Below are 20,127 nucleotides of genomic sequence, written 5' to 3' on the forward strand. Positions count from 1 at the left end.
AACAAATTATCGTTGAAAACAAGTTTGGCAATTTTCTTGCAGTAGTCCGTAGACGACGTAGATCTAGATCTAGAATTCTAGATCTAGATTCTAGATCTAGAATCTATAGAATAAATCTAGTCTAGATGATAGATATCTAGATAGATCTATATCTAGACCTATGTTATTCTAGACCTAAATCTATATTCTAGATCTGGATCTGTTTAGGGCAATCTAGACGATTAGTTAGATGGAGACTCAGAGTATCATTATAATAATAATTCATTATATCAATTATATAATTATATTATTCTATAAATGATGGCATGAATAATCAATCATGTCTTTTTCATGTATAATCATGATCATTCTGGTCATTCATGATGATGATATGATTATGAATAATATGATACTTTGAATTTGATGTAATATTTAGATTATGGTTCATAGTATAGTTGAATGATAGTTGGTTAGAGTTAGTTGGATGGATGATGATGTTTCATGATTGTTTGGCTGGTATGTTGGTTGTGGAGTTGTTGTTGGTTGGCTAAATTAACTAAATAGATAATTTTTGTATGATTGCTTGTGGTTGGATGGATAGTTGATTGTTGTTGGTTGGCTTTATGGATTCTGTTAATTGATATATGTTGACTGTGGTTGTTTGTTATGTTGGTTGGATGGATGGTTGGTGATGGTTGTGGTTGATTAGTTGTTGCTGATTGGCAGGATAGATTGATGGTTGGTAATGGTTATCTGGTTGGTGAAGGTTTGTGGGATTGGTTGATATGTTGGTTGTGGTTGGTTGGTATTTTGGCTTTCGTTGGTTGGATGGATGGTGATGGTTGGCTGGTTGGTAAGATGGATAATTGTTTTGTTGATTGGTTGGCTGGTTAGTTGTGGTTGGTTGGATGGATGGTGGTGGTTGGCCGGCATGTTGGTTGTGGTTGGTTGGCTAGAGATGGATAATTTTTGTATGATTGCTTGTGGTTGGTTGTGGTTGGATGGATAGTTGGTTGTTGTCGGTTGACTGTATGGATGGGTAGTTGGCTGTTAGTTGGATGGGGGGGTTGATTGATATGTTGGTTGTGGTTGGTTGGTATTTTGGCTTTGGTTGGTTGTATGGATGGTGATGATTGGCTGGTTGGTTGGTAAGATGTATAATGGTTTAAGTTGGTTGGTTGGCTGGTTAATTTTGGTTGGTTGGTTGGATGGATGGTGGTGGTTGGCTTGCATGTTGGTTGTGGTTGGTTGGCTAGATGGATAATTTTGGTATGGTTGGTTGTGGTTGGATGGATAGTTTGTTGTTGTTGGTTGGCTGTATTGATGGGTGGTTGGCTGTTAGTTGATATGTTGGTTGTGGTTGTTAGGTTGGGTGTGGTTGGTTGGATGGAGGGATAGTTGGTGATGGTTTGGTGGTTGTGGATGGTTATTTGTTGTTGATTGGCTGGATAGATTGATGATTGGTAATGGTTAGCTGGTTGGTGAAAGTTTAGGGGGTTGGTTTATATGTTGGTTGTGGTTGGCTGGTTAGTTGTTTGGATGGATGGTGATGGTTGGCTTTTATGTTGGTTGTGATTGGTTGGCTAGATGGATAATTTTTGTATGATTGCTTGTGGTTGGTTGTGGTTGTATGGATAGTTGGTTGTTGTTGGTAGGTTGTATGGATGGGTGGTTGGTTGATATGTTGGTTGCTTTTGTTTGGTATTTTAGCTGTGGGTGGTTGGATGCAGGGATGCAAAAAAGTTCCTACAGCGATCTGTCAACATCCAGCAGCCATCCTTCAAGGAGCTGTTGCATAAATAGCGTGTCCCGCACGGTTAGCCTGGTAGATCAAAGGAAAATGACAGGGGCCGAACGCGAGTCCGGAGTGTCCTTGTCCACCAAAATGAAACGCAATAATAATAATCTACTTCCTAGTCCGAATCTCCTGCAGGACAACAGGGGTTGGCAGCGGGCAGGGTATGAACTCATGACCATTGAGATGACCGAACAACAGTCCAGAGCGATTTCCGCTTAACCTTGCAGTCATCCATCTTAAATTATAAGTATGTATCCATGTGGTTGGATTATGCTATGAGAATGTCCAATGGTAGCGCAATCGATAACTTGAAGCTTGAACAAATTAGACAAGAAAAACTGCATTAGCGCGCAGTCTTAGCAAGAATTCTAGTGATCGTTCAGTACCTTGCCAAAAAAAAAAAGGTAAGATAGTATGTTTTGTAACAAAAATAAGGCCTTCATTGTTAGAGGCGGACGATCCCATTAGCGTGACGTAGCACAATAGATATAGTCTTCCCTTACAGCTCAGGGCCCCGCATATTACATTGCAAAGGCCCCCTCTGCAGCCAATACTGTAAAATTGGCAATACGTAATAATAATAATTTAATAATAATAATTTTATTTATAAAGCGCTGTTAACAAACAAAATGTAGGCTCAAGGCACTGCAATAACATTACAAACATGACAATACACTGACTGTACAAATATTTCACTGTATATAACCGTACAATACACTGACTGTACAAATATTTCACTATATATAACCGTACCACCGTATAAACTTTTGTACCACTGTATCAAACTATGCTGGCCTCTCTGCTTCGTCCCGTACGTACACTAGGTTTTACTGTTCAGGACTGACATCACACACTGGGATTGTTGTGTCTGTCTTGACCTCAGATCAATATGTCGCCTTATACTTGCGAGATGTCTTGGCTATACTCTGCAACGAACCGTCGTAATGCGTTGTACAGAACCGCACAGAACTGAACCAAGCCAAGCCGTGTAGTGAACCGGCTTCGCTTTTTATATAGGGTCATCACTGGTCCCAGAAACTGACAGATTGTCACTCAACCATTCTGGTTGATACACCCGTCTAGCGCTGGCCTGCGGTGATTTTGTCCCTGACTACACACACACAAACATATCTTATATTGTTCACTCCAAGCATAGATTTTCTTGATTAAATTGATTGCTGTAATTTGATCACTGTAATTTACTAGTTTATATTTTAATTTTTGGAATAATACGGGGGTGTGGCATAACAGAACCTAAATAAAAACGTAAACGTAATAAATAATTAATAATTTTATTGGTATCTAATTAATAAATCTGGAAATAGATCAAGATCTAAAATAATTACTCTGCATATGAAAAATTTAGCCCTAAAAATATAAGCTATAATTAGAACTAAAATACTCATATGAATCTTTTTTTTTTTCCACGGTTAACGCATTTTTTACTCGCATAAAATCCAAATTATCAAATACTTTATAACTTAAACTGCATAAAAAATTGTTTTCTTTTAAAAATAATATATAGATATATGTTCAAGGGTTAGGTATATGATGATGTGTGAGTTACACATGTGTAGTATAATGTAATCAGATTATCTGCATCATCTCTCTTTCATTAAACCAGTGCGTCTCTCATTAAACCAGTGTGTCTCTTGCCGCAATATTGACAAACTTAGGTGTGTCAGGATTAGTTAAGCTGGTGATCACATTTCTTATCTGTAAATACTGCATCTGAAGAACTAAATGATGCTCGGCCAGATGTTGTAGGGAATTTGGAGGACTATTGGGAGGATAACTATATTGGTCGCCAGAGACAAAACCTTAGAGTGACTACAAGATTTCTGATACCATTATGGAATGCTAGAGATTGAATAGAGGACTATCTACCATGAACAAACAATTCTGTGGAGGGATGGCCCCATGCCTTTCAGATGTCTTTTGATGGTCATCACCCCAATGTCTAAAAGTTAATCTCTCACTTCATCAGAGACCAGGAGAACACTGAGAACAAGATTCTGAGGTACAATGCTGGAGAAAAAAAGTCAAGCTGCAAGCAAGACAAATTACCCCTAACTTGACAGACATGTTGCAGCTATATTGCCAATTTATGGAAACAAGCCACTGATAACTTCGTGATTTTTTTTATGTATAGATTTGACAAGTATGAAAGTATCTTTGCATGTTTTTTAAGTGCACTTTTGGAATGTAAATAGATGATATATTTTGAAATTATTCATTTTAACTTATTATAATTCTTGCATAATGTTTGCATATTATATTTAAAGGTATCTAAAATGTTCCTGCAAAATGACTGAAAAAATAATGAAAACATCAAAATAAAAAATATTGGCTCTATATTTTACGATACTGTATCTAATATTGTTCTTGAAAAATAACTGAAAAATATTTTTTCCATGCTTTTTTGTCTGGGAACTCCACCTAGGTGCCTCTATGAGGCAGGGTAGCATGCCGAGATTTTCTTGTAGACAGATAGATGGACCAATTAGTTATTAGTTTCAGATCACAAAAAGCTATTAAGTAACGTAAAATGCATATTAAATCTTGCTTTTAAAAAATGTATCTATGTAGTTGTACAAATGTACATATTGAGTGCTTGAAAACAACAATGTACACCTTTTGAAGACTGTAAATAGCCATTGTACCTAAGAACTAACATAATTTTCTTTATATTACATTCATTTGACAATAAATAAAATTATATACATGTTAAAAAAGATTTTTAAAAAATTGATAATTTCCTTTTTCACTTAACAGCTCTTTGAGCAATATACTTTGTAAATGTATACTATATACAAAACTTGTTAATTCTTCTTTTTTAAATGATTTAATTTTATGATAAAGGTTTTCATGTTTTTAATTTTACAAATGGGATTGTTCACTTTTAGAAAGCATAAGACAAAAACCTATTTTGAGCATGATACTGGCAATGGGAAAATTACATTTTCAATAGCACTTTTTAATTATCCTGCTATCTCATCTTATCTATAACATACATTTCTTCAAAAATGAAGATAATTTATTATTATTCTAACAAAAAATTAGAGGTCAAATATCTAATCTGCTATTCTCTGTAATTTATTAATGGAGCCCAGCAACTGTTAGAAAAACATCAATATGTGAAATGTTTTATTGGCATTGTGGTTTGCTTTAGTTTTTTAAGGTTGTAGCTTGAATTCTTGTAGATGTACTTTGATAATGGATTCCAGCAACTGGTAGGAAAACAAATCAAAGTGAGAATTTGTCTGTGTGTGTGTGTGGGGTGAATCTAGAAATGCCCTATCGCTAGGTGCATGTGGTAACTATAGTTTTGCCATACTTTAGTTTTTTTTATTTGTGAGGAAGAGCTTAACCTCAACCACTTTTAGAATTTGGTGACAATATTCTGGTTTAGTTTTTCTTGGACTGTTGCTTGAATTTATTGTAAATTTATTATATTAATGTAGCCCAGTTACTTTAATTGGGAAGGGGTTGAACCTTAAACTCCCCTTTCTGCTGTCTTATGTAGTTTTTATTTAGTTAATATTTTTTTCAGGGGAAAGTGAAAGGTTACCTCAAAAACCACTTAGCTATGTTCAAGGAATTTAGTGGCTGTAGTGTTGCTTTTGTTTTTATTGGATAAGAAGGGGGTTATCTCAAAACCCCTCTTGGTTATTGGTTATGCTAACGGAAATTGGTGATTGCAGTTTTGCTTTAGTTTTTTATTAGAGGGGGTTTTAACCTCAAGCTATGCTTAAGGAATTTGTTGCAAAACTACAGTCACCAATCCCCCCCCCTTCCCTGGCCAGGCCCAGGTCCCCTAGATTGTTCAAATATACTAATTATTCCAAATGTATTTCTTCTGAAGGCAGTATTCTATTATTATTACTAGCCTAAGAACTTTAAGAGCTACATAAGTTGGGGGCCACTGCACTCTGCTACTAATGCACAGAAGTAGATATTCTAATATGAAATTTAAAGCAGACTTCAAATATGGTAAAATAAATAGTCCTGAGATACAGAACATGTGCATACCCTTGATTAATCTATAATGTTGTATGTGTCAAGTAGTTGTTTTTTTTTTAAACTATGTTTTAATTGAATACAATTGTTAAAATGAAATACTTTCTTATCTGGTGCTGCACTTGTTATCTCTCAGATTAAATGGCACATTTTTTGTAAGCTAAATGTACAAGTGCCACATAGACTCCTGATGGAATGAATTACTATTTTTAGTTTTTTTTTTTTTTTTTACTGACATAGTTATTATAAATAGTGAAACTAAATTCATTTGAAAGCCAGCATTTTGTGTATATATTTAATGTATGTGTATAGATTAATCACTTAACTATATGATTAATGTAGGTTTATAAAATAGTTTTCAATATATATATATATATTTAACTTCATACTTTATTTATACTACCACAGGAATTAGTGTTAATGTTGAAATATTATTCACTTTGATGTCAAGAAAGCATCAAAAGAACTTATGCTCATAATAAAATGGCATCAAAACTGTTTTGCTTGACATTATCTGTGCCACTTTTGTGTGCTGTCATTGCTTTATGTGGACTAAATTTGGAATTCCTTGATATCTTGTTATGCAAAGTGCCTCATTCACATTATATCCTTTCATTTTGTGGAAAAAGCAAAAATGTAGTATTCACTCTGACAGAACCATCACTACCTGAATATTCTGAGATGAATCAATATGATCTCTGTATGTTGAAAACTAAGGATGAAGAGCAAAAGAAGTTAGCAGGTACAACAGCACAATTCATTCATTCTAAAAAAAACTACATAAAAAGAAGGCAAAGACCATAACATTATAATCCGATTAGATGTACTATTATTTTTTTCTTCTTGTAGGTTTTACTCAACATGGATTCAATGAATTTGCAAGTGAAAAGGTTGGTTTGTTGCGTGAAGTTCCTGATGTCAGACATACAGCGTAAGTCTTCATTGCCACTAAATTGTATTAACGGAAAAATAAAACATTATTTTTACACTGTATATGCATCCACAGGCGAAACTAGAATAGTCACATTTTATGTTTATTGGTTGCCTCCCTTACTCAATCTTCCCACCTTGCAATTTTTTATCAGTATAAAAAAAATTATATTTTTATCTAGAAGATAAAGAATAATTGAAAACTTTAAAAAAGGAAAGTTCCCTTTTCAGACCCTTGTGATATATGTGGCATATGATGTAAAAGGTCATCTGTTCTGTGGTCCATGATTAATAAGGATGTCATGGGGCCAGCACAATGACCGAACACCTTTACTTTTCCTCAATTATTGTCAGGTACCCAAAGTTTGCAAATGATTTAAAATGACCAGTTAGGATTAACTTCTTATTTACTGTGTTAGATTTTGTCTTTGGATATTTCTCTTCTATCTTTATATATCTACTTATTCAGCATGAGCAAAGGTTATAAATCATTGAGGTTTTCATTTATAGCAATTGGGGGTACTGAAAAATTTAGTGCTGAACAGCTGTTTACTATTTTTAGTGTTTCATTTAACTAATGCATCAACCATATAAAATGTCAGATATTATAATAGTACCAGCAACAAGCTATGCTCTGTTACTTTAATAAATAGTTTGGTAAAATGTATTGGAAGCCACAAAACAATCCATAATGACGTGTAAACAAGTATGTAACAGTAAACATCCAGGAAAAAAAAATTACTAATAGAAGAAAAGAAAAATTTCCTTGTAGATCTTAAAAAAAAAAAGGCCAAAATGTAGAAAGAACCATTTAGGTGTTAAATAACAAGCAATCATGGTCATATCTCTTATAAAGTTTCCACAAAAGAATATACAAACATTTTAATACTTCAGAAATTCAATGCTTTAATTTTTTTTTCTACTTTACTTCAAAGTAATATAATTACATCTACTATCACTTGTTGGTTTAGCAATAGATCCGTATTACTAATAACTAAAAAAAAGTCTCTTATAAAATCCCTGACACATCTACTAACTCTTATGATCTTCAGATGTGAAATTTATAAGGATATTTTGCTCCCATTGCACACAGCTCTACCAGATCAGAACAAAGGAGTTGTCTTTTTATTGTTTTCTAGATGATAGGATTTGAAATATGAAGTGTCTGCTTTAGTACCTGTATGTATTTTGAAATATCAATATAGGAAGCAAAATACTTTTGAAATAAATTACATTTTTGTTTATTTGATCAGTAATTCTGACATATGTTAAACAATTGATATTTCTGCACTAATTTTACTCTCACAAAGTATAATGTTCTCAATCTTTGACATTTAATATTTGTCCTTACAGAAATTTGAAAGTTTTAGTTATTGTGTTACACATTTCTGATCATAATAATTCTAAGTATGATTTTGATATCTTTGTAATAGGTTTTCAGGAAAATAGCTATTACCTATACTGATAACCCTTTTTACTAAACCAATTTGTTCTGTTGTTTTTTGTGACTAATTTTTATTACTCTTTTTTCTATGCCTACTAAGTTTTTTTTTTTTTTTTATTAATGTCATTACAAAATATTGCAGATAATTTTAATGTTCTTTACAGATAATGGCCTATTCTCAATATTCTTCACTAAGTTTTTCTGGTTAGTGATTACAAAAAGCTTGCATCTTGACATAGACTTTCTTGTTTCTCGATATTATATCAATATTATTTTTTTTAGTCACTGCAATTTTCTTTTAACTTTCATGAACTTTATGCTTGGTTATTCTAATCTAACAAAATCTAGTCAGATCAAGCTTGCAAGATATGTAATAATATACATGATTTATTATTTAATCCTATAATTTTTCACAGCAACTCGACTTGAGAGATTTTATAAATGTTTAAATAGATTAAATGCAGGTAAAAATTATTTATTCACAAGTTTTCTAGCATGATTGATGTTTTAATCATAAAACTCATGATAATACAGACAGCAATAATTACACTGCAAGTCTTCCTGGTCACACAGTGTTCAAAATCTTTATTTTATAATGTTCTCAAGTTCCATTTTTACTTTTAGTACAATGAAATAAACAATATTTCAATTGCTGTTTCTTCATCTCTGCTGCTCTTTTTTTCTAATCATGTCTTTATTCTCATTAGTAGTGCACAAATTATATTAGGAAATACATAGTTTAATTTTGTGTATGAAGAAGCTGTTGGCTTTATAATAGTACATTTATCATAAGAGCATGGTTTACTGACATGATCTGTCTTATAGGAGATATTCTTAATTAAATTATGGTAATCTTTATTTACATTTTGTTTATTTTTTTATTTAGATTTGATTTACATTTCTAAAAACATGTTTAAACTATAACAGTAAGAGAGAGATTGAAAAAAAAAGTTATTGAGAACTATGAGGTTGATTAAATGAAACTTAAAGAAAAATGTAAGAACACAACAAAGAAAATTGGTAGAGCCTTTAAAATAAACAAATAGTTTAAACTAATCAATAACGCTATTTTGACATATTTGACTTACAACTAAAAATTCCATCTAGTTATAAGTAGAAGAGCTTAGAGATTCTGCAGTGCTAAAAAAATGCAACAAAAATAGTATATGCTTTGTATAAATAAGTAACTATCAATACTTTAATATTCAGTACATCAGATAAATCTAAAATTATATATTTATATATTTACTTCTATTTGTGAAAATGCCCTTATAAGTCTAAATCACAGCAAAAGTCATTAAGGTTCTGACATTCTTTCAAGGTGACATTCCAACATAATTTGTTGTTTTTTTATCTCTGTCACTATAGTTGAGTCTTCTTATAATTGTTATATTTTCTGATAAGTTCATGCCCTCCATCTTGTTTCATCTTGTATAGTTCTAAATATTTTTCTAAGGATTTTCCTTTCCCAAATATTTAACAGATTTTTGCTTGCTATGGTAGTGATACTGTCATTCTATGACTTATTAAAGATTTCATAGTTTGGAATGTGTTCAAACCAATATGGGAATTATCTGTGCACTAACCACTTTTTCACTAACAAAACTTAGCTATTTAATAAAGTTTTGATATGGATGACCTCCAAGAAGTTCTATAAGTCATACGTTCATGAACATTTGAACTTGAGAACTCAAGATTGACAGCTTGCCATGCACTTACAATTGACTTGATTTTGTACATTTAGAAAAACATTTTTTTTTATTCTCTTTGAAACTTTAATATCTTTTTATTTCATAATATTATTTCTATACATTATTGCAGGTGTATGGACAAAGATTATTCTGATGTTTTACCTATTGCAAGTATAATCATGTGTTTTTATAATGAAGCATGGTCCACGCTACTACGCAGCATACACAGCATTCTGAAACAAACTCCAGAAAATTTGCTGAAGGAGATTATTCTGATTGATGACAACAGTTCTCTAGGTTAGTTTTGTGGCCATCCTAATAGATTACGATTATTAAGTTTTGCATGTATTTTTACAAAGCTTATATCAACTCACTCTGTCTATCTGTTTGTCTGTCTGGTAAAAAGTTTGTATTTGTACACATTATTTCTCCCACATCCAATCTCGGATCAAGCTGAAATTTCGCACAAAACAAGATTTTAAAAAAAATTTACCAATTAGTTAATTAACTATTGGTCATTAATTTTTTTATTTGGTATCTCAAACAAGGGAAAGAAATTGTTCTTGGCTGATGTGGTGGTATAAGTTGAATTAGTCCCCTTTATACATAGTAGAGAGAAAACAATAGATAACTATAAAACCTGCTATTTTCATAAGCACTACCCTGACACAGTGGTTAGTGTATTGGCTTGGGGAGGCTTTAGCCTTCTGTTGGAATTCAGGTTGTTGAACTTTTTTTTTTAACAAATGCATTTAAAAAGTGATCACAGTAATATTCACCCAGATACCCCCTTCTTTCTTCCAAACCCCTTTCCCAACTAGCAAGTGAAGGATCAAAGCGCATTGAGAAAGCTAAAAGCATAAAATTGCACTAAACAAAAACAATTGGTAAAAATATTTGTAATCACACAGTTTATTATTGTTACTTTAGATCTATTACAAATGTAATTAAATGACTGATCCAAACTAATTGATACAACTACACTTAATATAAGCTTCATTTTTTAAAAAGTATTTTTAATATTTTTCTTGTTTTTTTAGGATTATGTCTAATTTTTTGTTTCTAACAGAACATCTTGGTAAAGCTTTGGAAGATTACATCACACAGAATTTTAGTAAAGTAAAACTTATTAGGAGTAAAGAGCGTCTAGGTTTAATACGTGCCAGAATGGAAGGTGCTAAATATGCCACTGGTGATGTATGTATTTAAAAAAGAAATAAATAACAATATAGAAAAATGATTTTCTCATATACAATCACCAATAGATGGAGACTTATAAAATCAGACTTTTATAGATGATACATTCAGGTGGGAGAGATTGTTTAAGAGGCACTAATGTTGATCCAGTTCACAGCAGTTCCTAGTTGAGTTAATTATTATTTCATATTATCTTGTATAGTTGACCAGTTCTGATAAATGTCAACTATTAACTTTCATGGATACAAGCATTTCCAAGAATTATTGTTCTGAAATATATTTTTTCAAACTATGTATCTCCTATATTTTTATCCTTTTACTTTTTTTTTTTTTTTATCTTAAACAATGAGAATCATTTTTTTCCTTCAATTAAGCAACTTTAAGAACAACAGCAAAATAAAAAAAATGTATGTAAGTAAAGTGTAAATCATATTCTGTTTTCAAGGTGCTTGTATTTCTTGACAGTCATATAGAGGCTGGCAACACTTGGCTTGAACCCTTACTCGATAGAATAGCTGCTAATAGAAAGACAGTGGTTGTTCCTGTTGTTGATACCATAGAAGCTGAAACCTTTACATATCGCAGGGCTGACATTATGAGGGGAGGTTTCACATGGTCATTGCTGCATAATTGGGAAACACTTCCACTTGATGTTGCCAAGGAGGTTGAAAAAGAAGCAAATCCATTTCCGTAATTTATTTTTTTATTTTTAAGGTTAAAAAATGTGTTAAATTAATTACACAAATTCCTTCCATAAATCTAGTATAAGTATATAATTATAATCATTGAAAGTTTGTGTTAGTTTTTATCATATTTTATTGATGTATTTTACAGTTCACCAACTATGCCAGGTGGTTTATTTGCAATGGACAGAAGCTACTTCTATGAACTAGGAGAATATGATTCCTTGATGGACATTTGGGGAGGTGAAAATATGGAGATTTCATTTAGGGTATGTTTCTTTATAATAGTCAGTGACCATTATATCTAGTCTGCTTTTATTGAATATCTTGCTATTTTTAAGCTCTTAAACTTTTATAATTGAGCTCGTCAAATAAAATAGGTACCAAAATAGTTAAGTTATGTTTGTTATTAGCTAAAGGAGGGTTAAACACTTATTATATTTGTTTTTTTTCTTCTCAATTTATCTAAACTTACCAACTTATAACTTACTCCTAATAATATAATGCTTTAAGATATATCAGATCTCAATTTAGTGATGGGAAATTGAGGCTGCAGAGAAGAAAAGAAAGCCCTAAGCATTTGAAATTACCAGAAAATACTGAATTCTTGAAAAAAGATGCTTTCTTTATTGCCTTTTTTTTTTCAAGGAGGGTAACCTGCCTCATTTAGAGGATTCACACTGCAGTCTTTCCACCAATCCCTCATTCCATTAAATATGAACAATTATTTTCCTTATGCTACAGACCTGAAATTTTATAAACTATGGGTTCAAAAGTTAATATTGTTTATGACTAGTAAGAAAAATGGGATACAGTGTTTTAGATTGTTTAAATGTATAATACAGACATTTTCAATGACCTTGCTTTATGCTTGTGTTAAATACTTACAGGATTCTCTTTATGCTAGTTAAAAGGAATAATTAGCTAGCAGAAAGACACAACAATTCTTATCTAGAGCCTATGTGCCATCAATTATAATCTAAAATCCCAGCACACATTGAAATAGAAGGAAATGAAAAAGCAGGCATATTGGCCAAAGATGGGAGAATAACTTAAAAAATTAAAAATCCCCTCTTCCCAGAAAAAATTAAAAAAAAAAGAGAATAGAATAAATAAAAGTTGAACCAGCTTTCACCCAAATTTCAAGAAAAATGAGCTCTCCTCACATGACTAACATTTATTTCGTCTCAGAACCAGACACAACAAAATGAGACATGTTCTGGAAGCTAAAAATAAGGACTATTGAGATTTGCCCTTGTTGAGCATCAACAGAGAATGCTGACCATTTCCTTCAACAAGACACTGGCCCCAAAACCCCCCTATAGAACAAAAACTATATGGAGAGCTTCCAAATCTGCAAACCATTATGCAATTCATTGCAAATATAGGACTACTAGTCTGATCCCTCAAACATATGAATGAGAATGAAGAAGAATTTTTTTTTTTAAAATTAATTGGACAATTAAATGAAGTAATATTCATTTACTTTCTCTAGACTAAATAATAGTCTACAGTAGTATATACTGCTTACATGGACAAACAAATATTGGTTTTCACTTCTTTGAATTGATCAATTAAAATGTAAAAAATTTATCAATATATTTCTCATATATATTAAGTTATATCTACTTCATTACAAAAGGAAAAGTATTCAAATTTTGATTGCACAAAAAAAACAACACAAAAAAGCTAATATATTTTTAAAAATATTGTTTGAATTTAGATCTGGCAATGTGGTGGGACACTAGAAATTGTACCATGCTCAAGAGTGGGCCATGTCTTTAGACAGTTTCGTCCATATGCATCACCTACTGGTGAAGACACTGCTACAAGAAATGCTGCCCGTGTGGCAGAAGTCTGGCTGGATGAATATAAAGTATTTATTTTAAATTTCAGATCTTTTTAAAAATATTGTCATTGTCTTTTCTATGTAAATTAAATAATATAGTATCTGTTAATGCATTATTATGCTAATAATCAAAGACACTTACAGTAATGCAGTAGTAACATCTTTTCATTATGACTAAAATAAATTTTATCTTCTTCAATTTTAGAAACATTTCTATGACTTGCGCCCATCAGCTCATACCATGGATTATGGTGATGTTAGTGCTAGATTGGCTTTAAGAAAAAAGCTCAATTGTAAATCATTTCGCTGGTACCTGGAAAACATTCACCCAGAACAAGTATGTAAAATTGCATTTGACACATTGATGGTTTAGGATTGTTGAAGGATTCATTCCCCGGAGGGGGGGTAAACTAGTTTTTAAATCTAACATTCATTAGTTATTAAGTGAGAAAAAATCGCTCTATAAGTTGTATAAAGGAAGTATTGTCTTTTAAAAAAAGTATTTTAATGTTTTTCTTGTTACATTCTCTTGTTTCTTTAAGCTTGTTCCTGGTGAACCTGCTAAGGTTCCTGGAGCATATGCTCATCGCAAAGAAATGAAGAAAGATATCATTGTAGAGCAAGGAAAGGTTTGCAATTTTTTTCTTAAGAACCAATAGCTAAGGTAGTGTTGGTTCTTCATTAAAGTCTTTATTAATAGCTTTGTTTGCCTCAGGTGTAGGAAAATATGCAGGTTGTAACTGGGTTTTGCATGGCCATGTGAAACACTGCACTCATCCTTAATCTTAGAAAACAAAGATGGTGCTATTTATTCTTTCAATTCAATGCTTTTGTATCATTTTGTTGAATCAAGAAATGAATTTTAAGAGTCAAATCCATTCACTAAGCTATTTACTTTTTTCTTTTATTTTGAGAGATCAGATTAAAAAATATGTTTTTGCTTTAATTTATAATATTTGCTAAACTGAAAAAAAAAGACTTTTAAAAAAAAAAATTATTTGAGAAACTTTACAAAATGCTCTTTGTGATCTTTTTGACTTTTCTAAAGTTGTGTAATCCATAGAAGGGTATTCTTATCAAAATGTCTCCCCCCCCCCCAAACACACATCACTAATATTTACTTATTAGCCAAAATCTAAACATATAGTTAGTGATGGGCAAAAGTTAACTAAAAAGTTGCTAACTTTTAGTTTAACTAAAAAAAAATAGTTATGGCCAAAGTTTAATTAAAAAAAAAAAGTTTAGTTAAAATCCTAGTTTAATTATTTTTTTTTAGTTACAAACTAAAAAGTTTAATTACAAATTTTACAAACTTTTTTAACACACATACCAATAAATATTCAGATCTATGTAATTTGGAGAATAAATATAATGAATAATAGAGAAGAGAATAAATTAGATGGTGCACTGGTCACTAGAAAGCCTTTTGACCTTTTCCCTATAATGGTCGCTATTCCCGCCAATTCAAGGCATTTGAAAGGCGAGAAAAAAAAACGTGTTTATTATATTTCTAGCAAGTTTCGCTGCTTGATAAATCCTGATAATTCCTTGCTTCTATAGATCTACATTTTGCTGCTTTTTATTAATTAAACACCAGTGTGTTCCTGTATAGCTGCAGGCAAAGAATTTTGCTTTACTATAGAGTATAGATCTAAAAGAAATGTTGACTCTTTTTATTTTAAAACTTTTTACTAGATAGATCTAGAGTTAGAGTCTAGTGACTAGTCTATTAGTATTAGTCTATTGCTACTATTAGATCTATAGTATAGTCTATATTTAATTATTTTAGTCTTAAGTAGAGTCTAACTCTTAGTAGTCTTAGTCTTAGATCTAGATGTAAATTTAAAATTATAAGTCAATAATATAGATCTATTAATTGAAATCTATATTACTTTACTTTATTAGAATAGATCTATTTAGACAATTAGTTTAGAGATTCTACTATTCTAGAATTAGAGTCTAGATTAGATCTAGATATATCTAGATTACTTATCATACTAAGACCTAACACTAAGATGCATAGTCATAGATGATAGATCTATAATGACTATAATACTATAATAGTCGTCACTATACTAGATCTAATACTAAATTAACTAGATCTACTTCTATTATAATTATACTTATATCTACTATCTAGATATTATATTAGATCTAGATCTAGTATTATCTACTAGAGTATATAGATCTAAATACTCATATCTAGTTATAATCATAATTATAATAATCTAAAATCTCTAGATCTAGAGTTAGACTATCTAGATTTTAGATCTAAATCTAGTAGTAGTAGTAGTAACTAGTATTTCTTAAGATTATTTTTAGATTAAAATATTAATTATTTGATCTAGGTCTAGTAGCTAGATCTAATTCTAGATCCAGAATATATTTCTGATCATTTCGTTTGTAGAAGATATTAGAATATTCTAGAATCTAAGTTAGAGAGTCAACATGCAGTTTTATCATTATGCCTACTTCTAAAGGTAACTTATATTAGAACATGGACAATTAGGCTACTTCTAATTTCTTTCTATAATAGTATCATTCTAGTGATTCTATTAAGATCTACATCTATCCCATTAAAGACATTTAAATCTTTTTTCATGTGCACAAATAAATGTTTATTACATTTTGCTAAAGAGATTGGTTGTGCTTTATATTTTTCATGTTTGGCTGTTGCGTCCTTAAAAAAGGTCAAAATAGTTAGTAAAAGTTTAACTAATGTTTCTTAGTTTAGTTTAACTAATTTTTTCAATTTGTGATTAACTAAAAGTTTAATTACTTTTTTTTAGTTCAAACTTAGTTTTAGTTTAACTAAAAAAAATTAGTTTAGTTCCCATCACTACATATAGTTGGAGTAAATTGTGTAGGGTGACTTTGGATTAGTGAAAGTTAAGCTCTGAGGGGGGTTGTTTCAAACCTAAAGGATCTTGACTTGGTATTCATTTTCTGAATCCATTTCACATGTTCTCATTATCTTGATATAAAAGTTTAGAGAGAAAAAAAAACATCAGTCTGTATTTATTAGCTCAGAGGACTGACTCAATAGGTTTGATACTTCTGGAGTTTGATCCAACCATTAAATGTTAACTTTTTTTTCAGGTTTATCTCATTTTTTACTTTGACCTAATATTGATCCATTAGTAGCATGCTAGTTACCATAGTGACTATCTCACATTTCTTTAGCTAAGAATAATGCCTAATAGTGTTAATATACTGAGAGTGATTAGAGTTTCATTATATAGTTCGTCCATCGTGGTTCGATGATGACCACTTTGTCATCCAGGGGGCTGAGGGCTTTGCACTGGGGTTTTATGCCTCCTCATGTGGCTGGTGAGACCTATGTGAGCCCGGAATGTTCGGCTGCACACTGGGCAGGTTATTCCAGCTGGAGCTAGAGTTTCATTACATCAACGTTAAAATGCCTTTGCTATGTACTATTACTATTGTTCTACTACTATATGTTTTATATTTTCTACTACTTTGGTAGTAATCTTCTATGGTTCAGTTAGTAAACATAAGGGCAAATTATAAAAAAAAAGGATATTTTTGTTGCTGAGCATACATCTCACTGCTTTCTCCCAACTGATCTTTTCCCAACTCTACCATTACAATATACTGTCTGAATTATTTAATCAGCATACATTTCATGACTAGTGGGACTATATAGTCCCTATTTTAATTAATAAAAGACCTAATACAGTTTAAAATAAAGACTATGAAGTGTTTTTTCAAATTAATTTACTTTCAATATGACTGGTTAAGAATAAAGGAGAGAAACAAGAACTTAAATATGTTAAAACTAGATTGAAATCAGTGGGGTATTTTAAATATTTGTAATTAAAGATTTGGAAACATTCTTAAACATTTTTTTCCTTCCAGCTCGTTCATTTCTCATCCAGTCTTTGTGTCCATGCAGAGACTGATCCACCTCAAAAGGATTCTCTTTTGATTTTATCAAACTGTGATAAAGCATTGGTAATGTTAGATTTCCAATCTATAACTGCAATTAAATTAACTACCATTTAAAAATATCAATCATTATAAAACTATTACTATTTATTATTATTGTTATTATGGATAAGGATTTGAATGATAACCTTGAGACGTTAACGTCTTTTTTTCCTCTTTTCTTCAGAATTTAATTTTAACATCCGATTACCAGATTAAAATACAGAACACTCGCTACTGTTTAGAAAGCAAAGAGACAAAGAGAGACTCTACTTTGGCTTATTTGATGAAATGTCATTCAGGTGGTGGTGCACAAGTTTGGATACAGAAAAAATTTAAGGTGAAAATTTGACTTTTAGTTTTTTAAATGCCAATACTGAAGTCAGGGATCCTCCATTTTTTTTTTTTAAAACAAAATTGTACTTAATATGTTATGTATCTGCATAAAAAAAATAATTTTATCAAAATATTTCTTTAAAAATGTCCTAATAAAGGTTCATTTTAGGTTTACAAGAACTCTTTAAAATTCTTAAGGTTATCAAATGAATTAAAATATCATATGTCCCATTAAAAATTTTTTTTTTTTACAGGATACATTCCGATTATTCAACCCAGCTAGTGGTAAATGTTTATCTGCTTCAAAAGCAGAAAAGAATAGAAAACTGTCAATGGAACTTTGTGGAACAAGAATTGAACAAGAATTTACATTTAAACATCACTAGGAAAAGTTGGAGCTTTTTTTTTTTTAAAAAAAAGAATCTTTTTAAGTCAATTTTAAATGTGCAAAACCTTTTCAAAATAGTTTTTGTACTTACAATAGATGACTAAATGACATGTGCAATGCAATAGGGCATTGCAAGCAAATAATTGGAAATCAAAAGGAAGGCTCTCAATACTTCTTTAAATACATACTTTAGCAACAAATTTCTAGCTATTATCAATAGTAGTAATTTATTTTCCCATCTGTCGTCTTTTACAAATAAATTAATGCTTTTTTCATTCTATAAACAAACATGAAAAATCATTAAGAAAATATCTTGGAGCAAGTTGGAAGAAAATTTAAATGTTGAAATAAGATAAATGAAATTAAAACATAGAACTAGAACTAGATGTTTGAATCTCTCTCTGATGTGTGTGTGTTAGGAAGACAGTATCGGTACTAGAAATATATGAAAAATAAAAATATTTTACTGCTGCAGGGGGAAATGATACCATAAACATACTAATAAGAAACCTGCTAGACCAATGTTGTATTTTAATCTTTTTAAAGTCTAAATGTTTTTCCTGCGTACCAAAGAAATCTGTCATTTGTATTAGTATCCATTCATTTCTTGTTAAAATGTTTTTCTAAATTTTAAAAGAATAATTTGTTCACATCTCATCAATTTTTTTTTCAAAATTTACTTTATTAAAATACTCTAAGAAAGATATGTATGTATAAAATTTGTTTATTATACAGCCCTTTTAGTATTTTTGGAAAATCATATCTCAAACAGCAGTTTTAAATCTTATCAAATGATTTTTGAGTTCTTAAAGACAATGACATATTGCTTGGTAACTCATTATTTATTTGCTTTCAGAAATCAATAATTTAGTCTAAACAAAGAGAAATAATTTTTATATCTTAAAATGTTTAGTTTCAGGAGAAAGAAACACACATCCATTCAAAATAACTATACCCGCATAGGCAATGATAAGCATTTCCCTATAAATGAACGCTTATGGTAATAACTTTTTATCCTATTGGGCATACATTTCAATACATTGTCCCTGTTTAAGCAAATATTGTTTACAGGCTTTAGACTGGAAATTAGAATTGAACGATAATGTAATTCATGGTATGACATTGAATTGTAATTTATTTGTTTTTCAATTTATTTATTGTTGTTTTAGTGTAATATCATTTTGGATTTTAGATATCTACATAATCAATTTTTACACTTTTGCTTTTTATGCTTGTTGTCAATCTCATCCTATTTATTTTGCTTGGTCTGAAATCAAAAGATATTGTAAGTGAAGAGAAAGGTTTACCTCGTGGTGCCTTATAATGTCTATTAACTTTTCCAGTATGATGGGTCTTCCTAATTACTAATATTTTGATGGTCTGATTTGAAAGCCTAAAGGTCACTCAGAAGATTAATGTGTATAGAATAGATACTTAAACTTATAGAATGTTCTATAAACAGAATCTGGTATATTTTGTTATTTATATTTATCATTATATGATATAGTGAAACTTGTTCTAGTCATTGACTGATATTCATTGTATTGTGAAGATAAAAAACAAACATTTCATTTTAATGTAAGCCTACTTTACATATCCTAATTTTTTTTTATTTCATGTTTACATTTATAATTTACTGAACATTTCATATGAACTTATAACTATTGTGTGCTGAAAATGCTATATTGAACTTGTTCTGTAAAAGGACATATATTTTCATGCTCATATGGAGGAATAAATACAACTTTATAAAATTAAACTTAATATTTTGCTATTTGTTTTAGTCTACATTAACTATATATATTATATATATATATATATATATATATATAAACTTAAATAAACACAACAAACATACACTGTT

General features: G+C 30.6%; 1 protein-coding gene across 6 annotated transcripts; it reads left to right on the plus strand.

Annotated features, from left to right (window-relative positions):
* The first annotated feature begins 44 nt into the window (after window positions 1-44).
* Window positions 45-20,019, plus strand: LOC106061256 (polypeptide N-acetylgalactosaminyltransferase 11-like). 6 transcript variants are annotated; one of them, XM_056025534.1, is made up of 13 exons: window positions 45-242; window positions 6,206-6,539; window positions 6,647-6,728; window positions 9,993-10,159; window positions 10,932-11,059; window positions 11,505-11,749; window positions 11,894-12,011; window positions 13,466-13,618; window positions 13,797-13,928; window positions 14,134-14,220; window positions 17,471-17,566; window positions 17,727-17,879; window positions 18,130-20,019. In XM_056025534.1, the coding sequence occupies exons 2-13, from the start codon at window positions 6,281-6,283 to the stop codon at window positions 18,259-18,261; spliced, it is 1,752 nt and encodes a 583-aa protein (XP_055881509.1). In that variant the 5' UTR covers window positions 45-242; window positions 6,206-6,280; the 3' UTR covers window positions 18,262-20,019. The 6 variants fall into 6 exon arrangements, with proteins under 6 accessions (XP_055881509.1, XP_055881514.1, XP_055881494.1 ...); XM_056025539.1 differs by lacking the exon at window positions 45-242 and adding an exon at window positions 387-404; XM_056025519.1 differs by lacking the exon at window positions 45-242 and adding an exon at window positions 447-2,181.
* Window positions 20,020-20,127: the final 108 nt, after the last annotated feature.

The sequence above is a fragment of the Biomphalaria glabrata genome, chromosome 1, assembly GCF_947242115.1.
Source record: "Biomphalaria glabrata chromosome 1, xgBioGlab47.1, whole genome shotgun sequence".
NCBI classification, from domain to species: Eukaryota; Metazoa; Mollusca; class Gastropoda; family Planorbidae; genus Biomphalaria; species Biomphalaria glabrata.